Source organism: Crocuta crocuta, unplaced genomic scaffold, assembly GCF_008692635.1.
Source record: "Crocuta crocuta isolate KB4526 unplaced genomic scaffold, BGI_CrCroc_1.0 scaffold243, whole genome shotgun sequence".
Classification (NCBI taxonomy): Eukaryota; Metazoa; Chordata; class Mammalia; order Carnivora; family Hyaenidae; genus Crocuta; species Crocuta crocuta.
The window spans coordinates 3,389,047-3,406,113 of NW_027529596.1; the positions used below are offsets into that span (position 1 = coordinate 3,389,047).

General features: G+C 37.6%; 1 protein-coding gene across 2 annotated transcripts in view; it reads right to left on the reverse strand.

The window, feature by feature from the left end:
* Positions 1–357: 357 nt before the first annotated feature.
* RGS7 (regulator of G protein signaling 7) overlaps positions 358–17,067 on the reverse strand; it is a 509,116-nt gene continuing 492,406 nt past the window's right edge. The window contains exon 16 of one of the 2 annotated variants that reach the window (XM_077761799.1): positions 358–1,044. In XM_077761799.1, coding sequence (XP_077617925.1) covers positions 994–1,044 — 51 coding nt within the window. In that variant the 3' untranslated portion in view covers positions 358–993. The remainder of the gene's footprint in view (positions 1,045–17,067) is intronic. The other variant, XM_077761798.1, reaches the window with a different exon arrangement.

Here is a 17,067-nt window from a genome sequence, read left to right on the forward strand (position 1 = left end):
CTTTAAGAAAAATACCAGTTTCCGGGTTGGGAGGTCACACTCAAACCTAATTCCCATAGCACTATCCATTAGCAAAACACAGAGATGAATATTCATAGGGAGGCAGAAAGGCCTGGAAATGGGAAATGTGGAAAGCAGGTTTGTGTGCTCCTGCCTAAGAGAAAAAGCATCTACCTGGTCCTGGCTTAGCCCCCAGGAGAAGCACTTTCAGCCAGCTCCTGACTCCTGTACCATCCAAGCTTGCCTTAAAGCCCTAAAAAACGTTTGCAGGATGATAGCTTAAACTGCAAGTCTGCATTTGTGGACGTTTCTCAGCATTTTCTTTATCAGTGTGTGGAAGACAAAATTACAAAACAATGAGATTCTGCATCTTTTAATGAAAGATAAAACAACAATATAAACATACACAAATTTACAGAGAAGGGATCAACTTTAATACATTTGGAGTAAAAGGTGTTTCTTATTTAAATATGGTATAAAAATAAATGCAAGAAACATTAACCGAGAAAGTATAGAGAACAAAGACAGAGCTTGTTTCTGACTGTGAACACACTGGTGAAATGAAACTTTCTGTGCTAATTTATTGTTTAATAAATGTGAAGCCATATGTATACTTATTGATATATGTTTTTTTCTTTTACAATTCTTCCAGTTTTTGAGTGAGTGAATTTTCAGTGAACTGTGTGTCTAGCAGAAGCTTTAAGAGAGAGAGAGAGAAAAAAAAGGTTTACTCCACTTGAACTTGTTAAAAAGGAAAAGACACAGATCCAGCTTAGTACGAGGAGAAAGTAAGCAGACAACATTTTGAAATGGAGGCATTGTGATGGTAGAGTCCCTTGGAATAGCAATGCCTTAATGTACACAAAGAGAGAACAATTAGGGTCCTTTGCTCATGCAACATCTTGGTCTAATGTCCTCTGCTCCAGGTAACAACAAAGAGCTACAAAGTATATGCAATGACTCCAGTCTGCTTCCATGTTACAGATGATCCTTTTAGTAAGACTGGACAAGGCTTGTTAACCTCTTTGACGTGAGAGATTTCCCCTGAGAAAAAAATATAAGACAAGGGGGAAAAAAGAGTATGATCACTGAAAACCGGATTATGAGTAGCATTTATTTACTGCGGTTGATTTTTGTGCAAGGGTCAAAATGGAACCCTTTAGATGCATCTTAATTCAAACTTCCTTCCTCCCTCCACCAGCACACCAAACAAAATGACCCGCCCCTCTTCCCCCCTCCACCCCTTTACCCACTTCCTCCCCACTGCAAACAGACTGATGGTTCACAGCACAGATTAGCAAATAATAAAACATGTCCATAAACATTTCACCAAGCCTTAGCAATGATGCAACACCTAGATTTTCAACTGGTTCTAAACATGTCACAACAAATGTTAGTAAACTGCCCTGAAAGACAGCAATGTGAATGCATTCTTGTTGGATTGCTGGAGTTAGTGTCATGTTTATAAATATCTAGATATGCAGAGTGTATGATTTACTTAGATGAAATTTTTTTTCAAGGTGTGATTGGTAGAAACTCAAGTTGAGTCTGTCTCCTGTCCTATGTGATAATGGAGAAGAAATGCCAATTGTACCTCTACAGATAAAAGTCCATTTGCTCCTTGCTTCAAACCATCGACATCGTCCTCTCCTTCTTCACCTGATTTCCTCCAACCCCAACCTCAGAAAAATCCCATATATTCTGATTCCACATATTGTGTTAATACCTAGAGTACATACTCATTTTTTTTTTTTTTGAAATCTTGAAAGCCAACACTGTCCTGTTAATACTAGTACTCTAGGAAGATTGAATTTAAATTTCTGATCAAAGTAACAGATTGTCAATTGATGATTTCTGCTTCATGTTTCATTTTATATGTTCCAGTAATGAAAATAAGATGGTCCACTTATTGAATGGAATTTATATTTCTCAGAGGATAAAATAATAATGGAAAGACAAAATATTTTTTTGAGAAATATAATATTTTAGTAATAAATTCATCAAAACAATAGTCTTGATTTACTACTATTATGGATCAAGTTTTGATAAAACGGTGATGTGCTGTTGAGAGACAAATCATCGCTCATGGCCACATTTTGGGAAAAAAGCAATATGTTTAAGAAATGATCAATAATTTCAAAATCAAGCTTTCTGTACACACTTCACAGTAACTGACAAGGGCCCTGTGGATGACATGAACAGCAGCAATGAAAACCAAGCACCGTTTCCTTTTAATTGGGGAAAATTGTTCGAAACTTAGCTTTTAGCAACTAATAGTAGAAGATAATTTCCCACTGGCTATGCTTTAGTCACTTTTTTGGAGGAAAAAAATAAAAGAAAAAGCAGTTTGTTAACAAGACATCCCACTCTACGTTATATATTGGCCTTATATACAAAACGTTTGTTCCTTTGGTCACCACTTCTGTGCTTGTTTTCTTGTCCATAAAATGGGGATAATTACAGCTCCTACTTAAAAGATTTTTTTTTTGAAGAATATGAGACTAAATTGCCTAAAACTATTATTGGAACATTCTATGTACTAAGTTCATGTTGGCTATTACCTCACTATACTATTGTTATCATTGTTTTTATTGTTATATGCTTTCTAATTAGGACACTGAGACCAAAGTCACTATTCTGACTCTAAGAAGGGCGTAGAGTTGCTAATGAATTGGAATCTAAAGTTTTACTGTTCTTCCAAACCTGGGCAACAGACTGATTAAATAATTTTGAAATCTAAAAGCTACCCTCCTATACTTGAAGGCCACACTTTCCTACACTTACTACTATATTCAATTTTTGTGCTATTATTGTAACTGTGTACATGAGTTTATATATATTTATTCTGAGACAGAATAATATATTTTTAAAAAGTGCTTCCTATTTCTAATGTCATTTGTGGGATGAAGAAACTGTCATCTTGGTTGAGGCATAAGACTGCTTACACAGCAGTAGAGGAGGGGAAAGATGCTAATGTAAAATTGTTACTTTTGAAACTACTGATTAGCACGATTTGTTAAAAACTACTGGGAAGAAGAATGAAATAGTAACACTGAAAGAAATTCATTTGAAACTCCTATAATCATTTTGTATTTGGACTATGAAAACGACAGTTATCTTTGAAAAACCTAATAAATATTAACATGGCTCTCTTTCTCCAGATTTTTGAAACATCCTTGAAGCTATTAGTACTTGGGATGGTATGGGCTACACTAAAAATTTAGGGGGGGAGGTACCACGTTAGCTTGAAAGGCTATTATCCTAGGAGATAATGAAAAAACATCCATGGAATCCCATAGAAAAGTACAGGTCTACAGTCAACCCGGGAGTTTGTGATAATAGGAAAACAGATGAACAGAAATGGGAAACAATCACAAGATGAAACACTTAGTGTGATATGGACTTACCACATATGTAATAAAGGTATTCATTTTGTGCACTGAGACAACTAAAACGCAAATGTGGGTACAACATTAAAAAGACTTAAGTCCCCCAGTCCAGGGTCAAAGTAAACAACATGGGTGCCCAATGAGTCATATGGATTTGAAAATCTGATTTAAATCTGTCTGTAAACCCTTTTCAAATCCCACCTTGTTTACACACCGGGGGGAAAATAGATAAGTACTATTCTAGTGCAGAAGGAAATACAGTTACTCATCCTATTGGAAAATCTTAAAGTAAAAAGAAGAAAGGATCTGCTGTTTTGTAAAAATCCTTTTCAGTGCAGTTGCTTGGAGGCTGTATGGAATCAGTCCCTGCCAATTATCTTTTCATAATTTTTCCAAATTGAAGAACCTGGGAAATTTTATAGCTAGGTTCTAAAATTTTAATTCTGGAAACTGAGGGCTGAAAATCCCTCACAAATTGCAATTTTTACCAAATTGCTCACAATTGAATTCTGTATGAATAACATTTATTTTTAACCAAATGACTACATATGTGTCATGTCACTTATACCCTTTCTGATAAGATTCTAAAGAATAAGGATCACATTGGAAACAGCAATTCATAGGAAAGACAACGACAGAAACTTAGAAAAAAAACAAAACAAAAATTCAAAATCCTATGATATTTTGTAATAGTTAGTTAACGGGCAAAAAAAGAAAGCAGCACATAATCAGTTTCAGCACAAAATACACCTCAGATTTTGCTGGCATCTAGCTGAATACAGTATCTACTCAATCTACAAACAGTAGAGTTGCCACATAAATTCATATAAACAAGGAGAGTTTTCTGGCATCTCACAGTAAAACCTCACCTCTACCAAATCGAGTCTTCCTTATCTTAAAAGAGGTGTCGAGATTTTGTTATAGTTAGGAAAATAAGCCCCATGCCCCAAAAACAAAACAAGCAACCTATGTGTTTGTTCTTAGCTCTTCCAAGGTAACTATCAATAGTTAAGAATTTTACGTGATTTAAAAAATCTTTCTTGGTTTCAAAGTAGTAACAGAAAGTTGACAATGAGGAACTGTGAGTCAGTAGAAATGAATATGAAAGCCAGGCTCTTAGTTCTAGTCTGAGAGCCTGAACACTAGGGAATGGAGGTAACTAACTCTCCATACCCCTTCCCTGCAGACACTAATCCACAAAGGGAGTGCAGAGAAGCTACATTTGCTTGGGTGACTAAGCTGCTTGTTTCATTACTGCTGTAAAACACACAGCAGTCTTTCTCAGTCTATAGAACACTAAAAAGACCAAAGAGAAAGGAAGGGATAGATGTTGAGAAACATAGACAGCCAGGAAAGAGCTTAAAGAGAAAAGCAGGGGATTATCAGCATCTTTTGGATTAAAAAAAAATAGGTAACCTCTTAACTCTTGCATTCCCTTACCACTCCAACTTGTATACTTCCTGTCAGTGCATCCTACTCTCTCTTAAGTGTTGCTGTAGACTCCAAAGTACATTCTAGTTTGCCTCGTAGGCTCCAGAGGTCACAGTGAGGGACCGAGAACAAGAAAATGCAAGTCTTGCCATTGAGTGTCTGTTGATGTTCGTGGCCCAGCTGTCTCACCAGCGGCCAGCCCCACCCCTATGTGATAAGGAGCTGACTGCTTGGTGATGATGCGATACTGCTGGACTGGAGACAGGGTGTGCAATTAGAGACATGAAACTCAAGGATGCTGGTTGGTTTTTTACTCTCATGTTGAAAAATGCCCTTGTTTCACTTAACAAATAAAAATGTCTTTGCCTGAATTCCTAAATCCTTCATAACCTGGTTTCCCTGGCCCTTCAAACTGCCTCTCATTACTCCACAATATGGTTCTTTGGCTGGCCTTTGCAGCTCTGCCAGCATGGGCCCCCTATCCATGTATCTACCTGTTCATATCCTATCTACTCTTCAAAGACAACCTTCTTATCAATGTCCTTGCTAGAGCCTTCTACCTGGCCCCCAGAACTCCACTGCTGATTTCCTCTCTGGGGTTTCTTGCCCACAGAATCAGAGCTAGTGTATTTAGAAGCCATTTTGGATAATTCATTAAGTCAATTGGTTTGGTGAAACAATCAACAGCTGTTAAACAGCATTAACATTATAGAAGTCCCCAAATTTGTACTTGATTCTTTCCTAGAGCTGAGTTCCTTGACTGAAGTCATATTTTAAAACTAAACTTCCTGAAACCGGGGTAATGAGATTCAAATGTCTTGGGCTAAGTAAATTTTGACTTGGGGGAAGAGAGGCACAGTAGAGTGAGAAATGGGAAATACTCTAGTCACACCCTAAATATTGACTAATTAACTGACAGAATCTGGGTCTTTTTAACTCTTAGTTTGCCCTGGGTGTTCCTATCAGGAAAATGAACTGAGAAGGTGTTTAGAAGGAATTGAAGCTAGAGCACGTGTTTGGAAAGCTCTTCCATGCTTAAAATGAAACCAGTTCTCCTGGGTAAACTTGCAGGTGAGTTTACTGAATATGTGACTAATTTTAGCAAAACTATGGGGAGGGTCAGCTCCTAGAAAGTTAAAACTAAGTTCAAATTGTTGAGAGGACGGCAGGCAGGCAGGCAGGCAGGAAGGAAGGAAAGGAAAGGAAAGGAAAGATTTTGATAGTTTGGGGGCTGGTATATGTGATGTTGAGCACTGGGAAAAATTCTATTATTACACTAAAAAGAGAGGGTTTGTGAACACATTTACATTTAAGTATCGATTACTAGCTTCCTGTGCATATTGAGAAAGAACAAGTAATGCCAAATACTTTCATTTCCTTACTTTAAAATATTTTCCTAAAAGTAAAAGTAGTATATGTCCATTAGAAAAAAATAAGGGAAGCATAGAAAAATATAAAGAAGAAATAAATATTACTTAAATACAGTTATTTACATACTAATATATACTTCTATGTTTTACAAATTTAAAATTTTTTTTACAAAACTGAAATTATACTGTGCATAGGATTACCTTATTATGAGTAACATACATGTGACTCATGTTACATGTTTTTTGTAAAATAATTTTCAAATTGATTGCATTAGTGGGTAAGGAAATAAATTTAGATAGATGTTACCAACATTAAGAAAAAAATTGAGTGTTATAGATCAGAATACATCAAAGTCCATCACCTATCATAAGGGAATGTACTGGTTTTGAAATATTATTTTAGTTCTACAAACATATAAACACACAAGCAATTTATACAGTAATATGATATATACACACACACAAACACATATGCATTATGTCAAATGTGGGTGACAATACAAAAAATGATGAAAGCCACTACTCTAAAATCTAATTTTCAATAGGTGCATAATGTTCCATCAGGTAGATATACCTTAATGTATGAAAGAAATTCACAATTGCTGTACATTAAGGTTGTATTTTAGATTTGGCCGTTATATGGTGCAATGAATATTCTTGTATGTGTGTGAACATCTCAGGATATTTTCTCAGGCTTAAGTTATCAGAAGTTGAATTACTGATGGAGAGTGAAAGAAGTTTGAAACTTTTGATATATTCTGTAAAGTTCTATTCAAAAAAAGTGTTTAGAAATTTGTATTCCTATTAACTGTGTATTAAATCACGGATTTGCTTGCCCCCTTTGTAACACTAGATATTATCATTTTAGAATAAAAAAAACATTTTGTAATGTTTACTTATTTTTGAAAGAGAGAGATACAGAGCGTGATCAGGAGAGGGGTAAAGAGAGGGGCACAGAATCCAAAGCAGGCTCCCAGCTCTGAGCTGTCAGCACAGAGCCTGACGCAGGGCTCGAACTCACCGACTCTGAGATCATGACCTGAGCAGGGAAGGTGGTCCCTTAACTGACTGAGCCACCCAGGTGCCCCACTAGATATTATCATTTTAAAAAATAACCTTTTTGGAGGAAAAGCTTATTTTGTTGCTTTTAAAATTATACTTGACTCTTTTTTTTTTTAATGTTTTTTATTTATTTCTAGGAGAGAGAGAGAGAGAGAGAGAGAGAGAGAGAGAGAGACCGCGTGAGCAGGGGAGGGTCAGAGAGAGAGGGAGTCACAGACTGAAACAGGCTCCAGGCTCTGAGCTGGCAGTCAGCACAGAGCCCGACGCGGGGCTCGAACCCACGAACCGCGAGATCATGACCTAAGCGAAAGTCTGAAGCTTAATCGACTAAGCCACCCAGGCGCCCCTAGAAATACATTTTTCTGATGCAAGTCTTACTCAGATTTAATTTGATGGCAATTTAAGGCATCTTTATTGAGTCCCATTACGTGCTCAGCTTCGTTTCCGTAGAATCATCTTTTCTTTTCATACTCACATTTCAGGAGCTAATATATTTAATTATGTAATTGCTATCAATTCAGTCATGATAAACTGCACATGGGAACAGACGTAACTGACTCTTAACCAAGTAATGCAACTGGTGGTGGCAGAGCTGTATGGGCACAATTGGAGGGTAGCCTCTCAGCGGTGACATTTGCTGTGCCCTTGGGATCTATCAGTGGAGAGAGAGAATCACCGGCTACTCCAGGGCAGTGGTGTTCAGAGCGTGGCCCCAAAGCCAGTAGGAGCAGTGTTACTTAAGACGTAGTTAAAACTGAAAATTCTTGGATCAGACGTTATGAGAGGTGAGATCTAGCAATCTGTCTCATCGGCTGTTTCTGCTGCCGCCAAATGTGAGAACCGTGGATCTCTGGTAAGGAGGGGTCAGGAAGGAACGCTTCTACCTAGATCACAGTTCTTAAATGTTATTGTTCTGTCGTGTTTACAGCAAATGGAAAAGGAGAGAGAGAGTGAGATAGAACACCTCTACTCAGTTTATCTTGGGTGAGGTCATGGAATCTGCATTTTCCAAGGCTCTGGTGGTTTTGAGACATGGGATACGGGTAGCTGAACTGCACAGAAAAACAGTGAATTTTGCTAAAGCAAAAGGAAATAAAAAGAATATGTGAGAGGAGTTGATGCAATCACCCCTTCAAGCAATTTGACAGCTGTCTAGATCTAGATGTTTATTTTATTCTGTCCAGTTCCAGAGACAGAAGTAGGGAGAATACACGGACGCTACAGAAAAGTAGATTATGTTGCAAACAATAAATGAATTTCTAAAATGTGGCATGGACTTCTTGTGCCATCTGAGAGTACCACATCTCTGGAACTTACGGGCCAGAAAATGCTAGATGCCTACTTGTGACTGAGTCCACAGAAGGCATTCATGCAATGGGCTGGAGACTGGACCATGGGAAATTGAAGCCTCTAAATTCCTTTTCAACTCAGAGGCTTAAAAAATTTATCTTTCTCAATATCTCCCCACAGTACTTTGAAGACTTAACTTTTATAATTAGAAAGGATAAAGACTTCCCAATAGCTCTTACTAGTTTTATCAGAAATATGTTCCTCTTGGATATTAGTAAGTATGTCTCAAGTGAATAGCCTTGATAATAGGTGCTTGTTATCCACCTTTGTAACTCAGCCATGTATACTGGTTAATTTTTCTTTTTTACAAAATTTTTTAATGTTTTATTTATTTCTGAGAGAGAGAGAGAGAGAGAGAGCGAGCGAGCGAGCAGGGGAGGTCAGAGAGAGAGGGAAACACAAAATCTGAAGCAGGCTTTAGGCTCTGAGCTAGCTGTCAGCACAGAGCCCGACGTGGGGCTCGAACCCATGAACTGTGAGATCATGACCTGAGCCGAAGTTGGACGCTTAACCGACTGAGCCACACAGATGCCCCATACAGGGTAATTTTTCTGTTGTTGGTGAAATAGATGGGGAAAAAAATCTTTAATATCAAAGCAAGTAAATCAAAATGACTTCATAACCCTCCCCCCCCAAAATAGCAGAAACTTTCTTTTCCAGAAATCATAGTCAGTAGAGTTTAGAAATGGTGTTTTAAATTTTCAAATAACTACCACAAGTCTATTTTAATAATGGTCTTTTCTGGTTGAAATTACAGGTGTAAGTATTGCATTTAGAGTTGGCCAATATTTGCTGTTACTACTCTTAGATCCTAGCCACTGAAAACAACAATGAAAAAGACCCAGCCATCAAAATGTTATGCATGATGCAGAATATATGGGATTTTGCCCAGTCTGGGCTTGCCCTAGGGTACCTGGAGATGCCTAAGAAAATATAACAGGGTGTCTATAGGATTAAACATAATATATCTAGGGCAATAAACATGTATACAATTTATATAAAGATGTCTATTTTTTAATTTTAAATTGCCTATTTTAGTTGCATTGCCTTTAAGTATTAGCAAAAATTAGGGAGAAGTGAAAATCATACCCATGGCTAGTCATCAGTATAAAAATGGTGCTGATGAACACATAACATTGGTACATGTGGCTTTAGCGTGGGTAAGAGAAAATGAGAAATAGATGGCTTGGGAATGATATAGGGCTGCCTAGTTAAGTGACCTCATATCTAGAAATAATTAACATATGAATCTACTTTTAGTGGAAATTAAATTTAGGCATCATAACAAAGCCAATCTTTATCAAGTTAAGCCCAATTTGTATTTTCCTAGCTACATAAAATAAATTTCTGAAAAGAATATGTGAAATTACTGCCTTTAGACCATTGATGAAATTGTATTTAACTCCATGTAATTCTATTAAATTCTATTTAACTCAGTGAGGTAATTGAGACTGATACAGAGACTCAGTTGATAATCTGCAAGTACTCTGCCAAACATTGTAAGGCTGAGTACATAAGCACACTGGAACATTCCATATTCTCTTGCTTTACTCAGCTACAATTCTGTGACTTGACATAAGAGTCAGATATAGTTGAGTAATATTTCAAGTTTACGTATCTTCAAATAAAATCAAAGTGATGATGTAAAATTATTTATTGTATAACTCTTACAATTCCCAGTTGAGATGGTCTGAACCTTATTATTCTACTATCAACTCTTCCAGCAAACTTGGTTCAAAATGTTTTAGCATATATATAAATTTACTGGTGCCTACAGTTCTACACTCCCACCTGTACTTCTTCTATTTTACTGGCCAAGTTCCTGGTATCTTCAGATGTGGATTAATTCAGTAGCTGCTAATCTTTCAGACATGTCCTTCTTTCTTTAGGTTCTTCTAACTTGCCCTCCAAGTTAGAGGAGGAGTTCTAACTTCCTCCCTCTGCCTTCAGCAGAGATGAAGATGGCCTCGCGTGTGGATCCAGGATACAAGGTGTCTCCTGGACCTTCTCTTGAACTATGCTCCTCAAGCTGGAGACCTCACGGCAGTCCTTGCCAGCCACACAGCTGCATTTGTCAAGTCCTCAGACGCTTTTTTTTGGTTCTACCTTTGCTCTCTCTCCTTCAGGGCCAGCCGCCCAACTCTCCAGTAGGCAGGTCTCTTGCTTAGGCTTTAACTCTTCTCCCTGCCTACTCTGTGCTGCTTTAAGCATGATTTACATGAAGGAAGCTAGTGGGAAGCTAGTAGGAAATTAGTTCTGTCCACTGAACAGTTCACTTTCCTGAGAAGAATGAACCAACTTAGGTGTACGTTAGTGGCATCCCCAAAGCAGTTACTTCTGTTAATATCTGTTCTGTTATAAACTGTAAGCTTCCTAACATTAGCGGCTCTTTCTTATTATCTATGTACTCTAAGATAGGGAGCAAAGTGACCCGCAGTAGGTGGTCAATAACTGCTTTGTTGCCATTGCTGTTGGATAAAAGAATCCAATAGTGCTTGGACACATGGCTGCTATTGGGTTATAAACTTGTCATGCAGGGCCCCTAGGGTGGTTTCCAATGAAACAGGAAGCTGGGACCTTGTAACCACTGGTGTTAATCTAAGGCCTCTAGTATATTAGAGCAGTACTTTGGGAAATGGTATTAAACTTCTGCCTCTGGCATATGTACTAGCAATGGGGAAGTTTCCCACTGGGGACTGTCTACTCCGCAGCCTCAAAACATTCCTTAGGGGAGGGCGCCTGGGTAGCTCAGGCTGCTAAGCATCTAACTTCGGCTCAGATCATGATCTCACGGTTTGTGAGTTGGAGCTCCACATCGGGCTCTGTGCTGACAGCTCAGAGCCTGGAGCCTGCTTTGGGTTCTGTGTCTCCCTCTCTCTCTGCCCCTCCCCAACTCATGCTCTGTCTCTCTCCCTCTCAAAGATAAACATTGAAAAAATACATATTTAAAAAAACATTCCTTAGGAACCCCCAGGGTTGCATTGGATGCTCCCTGACCCCAAACCACCATACAATCCACAGCTTATAAGCCTTAAGTGGCAATTTAAGAACTAGTGATGTTACTAGGGGAACATAAAGATATGTTGTCCAAACAAAATAGGCTACATTTCACACCAGTCAAGTTACATCATGCTGCAGGGAACCTGAAATTGCTTTCTTAGGCAAGTTACCACCACAAACAGTTTCAGTAAAACAAGATGGATAGCCATATATACCAACAACAAAATGATAAATGAGATAATTTCAGGTTCACGAGAGAAGAAAGAGGAGAAAATGGTTTATCCTTCAGCAGATTGATTTTAGGTGTTTACTGGTAATATTTATGGTGGGGAGACCAAAAGACCAGTTTATAAATTATATTTACCTAAGATGTTCTAAGAATTTTCTAACATAGCGATCTCTATGAAAATACCTGTAATCTCAAGCAATGAATCTTGACCAGAAATGAATATGCACAAAGCTCTCCTTCAGATAAATTCACAGGTGTATAGATATAAAATAAAAACCTTCCCTCACCTGCTTGTATATCATGATGGATGTCTATCTGAAGCAAAATCCACTTCATTATGAGGGATGTTTATGTAAATCAAGGATCTCACTAACTCTTTGGAGATCTTTACTGTAATGCAACTCTATTGATAAAAAAAACAATCTAGAAAATGACCATTCTGAATACTCTAAGGTTTGTCTTTACTACATTGTGGTAGAAATTGGTATCAATGGAAATAAAAGTAAAGATAGGTTGTAGGATAGTCAAAACTTAATGAATGAATAATCTAGAGCTAGTAAAGCAGGATATAAAAACAATGATAAAAATGTAGCATACGAGTAGATCTTAGATTACCAGGTCAATTTTCTCTATTGGTATTACTCGTGGTGAACAAATTTGAACATGTGACACATTTCTACATTTTCTTTTTAGGTGTTTCAGGATCCTTTCTAACAAACTTTATCCACATTTAAGGTTCCTGTAAGCCCAAATAGCAAAATCTAGAGCACTCAACTGGAAGTGCCAGGGCTCAATCCTAGGTGGAAACAATGTCTAGTCCAAGGAGCAGTTGGGAAGGCCACATGAATGGATTTGACACTGCATTGCCTACTCCTGGCATTGCCCCACAGCCAGTCTGGGGCTGTATTTCCCAACCCCGGAACCTGTATTACTCACAGGATTACACTGAATTGACAAGGANGGGGTCTCAATGTGTAATCTTGGTGGTTGTTAGGGTATGTGGAGAAAATTTTATGCTAGACTTCACATTTAATGAAAACCAAGTTAAAAATGATTTAACCAGGACTAAAAACAATCCATAGAGTCTTTGACAGTATCTTAAAACAACAAAACAAAACAAAACAGTGAAAGAGTCCCAGAATGTGACTACAGTTCTTCATAGATTGAGGACCAATTGATCATTAATGTGTAACACAGTGGTTTTGGAATTAAGAATACAAAGTCTGATTCATGCCTTCTTCAACCAGTTATTTTTTTCTTCTAGTATGTGCTCGTGTTAGGGAAAATATAAAATAAGAGAGGAGGAAAAATAGAGAAGTAAACTTCCTTTAAAACTTTGCATTCCATTTAACCAAGCAATTAAAATTTTATGACTATATTATGAGAAAAAAATCAATATTTCACTTGACAGATATTTATCATACCTTGATGTATAATATAAAGAAAAAGAAAGAAAGCAAGCAAGAAAGCAAGCAAGAAAGAACAATGTAAATGTCCATCAATAGAGGGTTGGAAAATAAATTTCAAGTATATCCATTCAGAGGAATTGTATGTAGTCAATAAGCAAAATTACGTAGAAGAATATGAAATGACCTGGAAGATATTTGTGATGCAATCTAAGCAAATAAAGCATGTTTCAAAAGCATACTTAATGTATAACCCCGTTTCTTTATGTATTTATATAAAGAATACTTATATTTATTTGTATATAATATTTACATATGTTTGTGCAAAGTGCTAATTAAAACTACTGGCGAGAGAGATTATAGATGAAGAAGCTGGTGGTCAGCTGTTTCTAAATATTCATATGGCACGAAAGCATAGACTAGGTTTCAAACGTAAATATTAACATATCAAGCTTTCAGGTCTGGGCTCTTTATGTCATTTTGTTGCTTATATTAAATTTACATGAGGTGTATTAACCAGCACTCCATAATGGGCTCAGGTAAAGAATTTAATTGGATGTAACCAAAAAGAACATTCTAAAAGAACTAAGTATTCTATCTTTCTCACTTTTTAACAATCCAAGCAAGTTATAGGAGTTTATTTACATTTGTTCTTATCAATATGCATACCAATCCATTATAGAGTTAAATAAAGATTTGATCCCAGAAGATCAACTGATTTCAGAGTCAATTCAGTGCTTTTGCTAAAATTCTCTCATACAGTTTCCACAGCTTCTGGTAATTTGTGACCATCTATCTAGAGTATGCCTTCCAAGCCCAATGCACTAGCATAAATACCAGGGCCACAGGGTTGGGACAGCCATGATGGTCATGATACCTTTTCTGTCAATTCTTGTTCTTTCTTTCCTGTTTTAAATGTTTATTTATTTTTGAGAGACACAGACAGAGTGGGGCGGGGGTGGGGGGTGGGGAAGAGACAGAGACAAAGAGTCCAAAGCAGGCTCCAGGCTCTGAGCTGTCAGCACAGAGCATGACGTGGGGCTCGAACCCATGAACCGTGAGATCATGACCTGGGCTGAAGTCAGACGCTCAACTGACTAAGCCACTCAGGCGCCCCTGTCAATTCTTTTCAAGGCTCTGCAGATACCAGGCTTCACTGAAATAGGGAAAACTTTCTCCCCAAAGAGGTTAGATTAGGCAAGTTCTCGAGAGTTCAACGTGAACATTCTCTATTTCTCATTTCTCCTTTTCTAGCCCAGAGCCAGGCTGACTTGATTTCCCCTCACACAAACTAAGGAGAGGACGTAAGTAGTACAGCCAGTACTTGATACATGAATTTTGGTTGAAGGTGTGGACGATCAATCCTCTTACCCTCTTTTTCCCCCTTATTTCCTATCCATTCTCCTTGTGGTTTGTGTGGCAGACAGATGGCATGAGACTTCAGTGGTTGGAGAAACGGTGTCAGATTTGGTGATGGTGATGGAGGAAGAAAACAGCTGTTAGGATTAGCACAGCTCATGAGCTTTGTCAAAGGGAATGACGTCTACGTAGTGAGAATAACATTTAGAGGCATGAAAGAACATAGCAAACCTTGAAGGACCTTACCCTTAAGATCTTATCTGATGGCAATGTAATAAAAAAGTAAATCACAGGAAATGAGATGCCTTGAGTCAACAAGGGCACGGTGAAGGTATTACACAAATGTGAGTTATTCTTATCCCTCCCGCGTTGGACAAAATGAAAGACAATGAGTAATCTGTGGAGGAGTGAATTTAAAGTCCGAAAACTTTGCTTTCAGTCTTGGCTTTAATTTCTCACCAACTGAGTGATACCGGCATGCTGAAGTGATCTCACCTCCCTATTCCTTACCTGGCCATCTGGGAAAGGGCGGTGACTCCTGCCTGACCACCTCTTAAGATTGTCATGTATGTAAACAACAGTGACAACAAAACAAGCAAAAAATAATGCGTGTCTTTGGAACACTGCAAAATGCTGCGCAACTGTTACCTGTTTATTAGAATTATTCTCTAAGGTGCTGGCAAGAGTTTATTAGTCTCATTAACCAATGGAAGTTTGAACGGTATTGGGAAGAATTGCCGAGCATAACATTTTTGATTCTTGTGTCAAACAAAACAACGATGCCATTTGTATAAGCCAGGTTATGAGTAACTGTCCTAGAATACGTAAATAAACTTCTACAAACAGATACTAATTGGAAATGGACTCAGACTCCAGACGAGTGGCAGGTGGCAGGATTTATTTATCTCCTATCAGTTGGAAGAATATGAAGGAGCAAGGTGTTCAATGGAGAAAGAAAGCATTTGGGAACAAAATAAATTTGGGGTCACTGCTAGCTCCTAATAACTGGGTGATTCTGGGAAAATTTTGTACCTCCTCTGACCCTTCAGTTTTCTCCCTTATTAAATGGGTAAAATAATGAGTATAATAATACCTAACCTGCAGGGTCAGATTATGTTAAGTTAGGTAATATAAAGTGCCTAGTGCAGAGCCTGGTATGTGGCAGGCACTCAATGATTAGGGGTCATTACGATCTTACTTTACATACTTGTTTACCTGTATTTTCCCTCTTCTGTTTTTTTCTTGAATATTATCTATGTTGTAGCCTCCCTGTATTTGCCAGACTAATCTGCACATAGGACTCCTTTAAAATGTTTCTTTAAACTCCCTATTTCCATATTTCATTATGTTTACCTGATCATAGTAAAATCACTTTCATCCTGTGTTAGAATTATTTTATTGATCCTGTAAAGATATCCTATTAAATTTATTATGTAGGTACTTCGGATTCCTAACACACCTGCTGACCCTCAAAGGAATCACAAACACGGAGCAACACAGAACCAAGGGAAAATAAAAAAGAAATGAGGATAGAAAGAGTTAAAGGGACTTTAAATAAAAACTAACGATCCTAGGATTTAATGCTGTATAGTATATTAGTTTTCATTTTTGTATATCAATAATTGTCAGGATAGAAACCCACTTCTCATGGGTAATAAAATAAAAACAATTGTTTGTAATCAATTGAGGAAATCAGAGAGCCTTTTTAATTTCCTTCTTCCATTTCTTTAGAGTACTACTAAAACAAAACATCCAATGAAAAATATTACTTTTTCTGTTCCTGGATGGAAAAAATAACCCCAGACAACTGCGTCTGAAGATCATCTGTAACTTACAAGTGTGTTGTGTGTATATATATGTGTGAATGTTACTCCACCTCTTTTGCTTCAGTAAGTCCAGCCTTTTCTCCCTTTCTCCTTAAGAGTATGGATGCCCTTCTTGTCCTAGTGAAATCCAATTAAATGTAACTTGCACTGGGAATTTTCATGTTATCAGTGGATGCTCCCTCCCTACCCCAACACCAAGCAGAAAAAGTTCATCTCTCTCCTGTGCACCACACATCTTGTTTATAGCATTAGATTCCTTAGCAATTAAGGTCTCTACCTTATACGTGCTCCTGAGACATAGCACAATGTCTGGAATATAACTGTCATTTTATGTATGAATTTTGATTGGAGGCATAGAATATTAAGCCTGCCTTCCCCTTACTTCCTATCGATCTTTTCTTAAGTTCGCAGTGTGTGACAATGTGCTCCTATTTTAAAAGTTGGAGAAGTAGGTCAGAATTGGGGATGGTGTTGGAGGAAAGGCAACCATTTTGCTTCCCTTTTCCATCTTCCTTATGTTGTGTTATTATGTTTAGTCATATCAAACAAATTTCCATTCCAATCTTTAGAACAATAATCTGTCAGCATGATGTTAGGAAAGGAGGAATTTGGAAGAATTCTTAAATATTGCACAGAGCAGTGTTC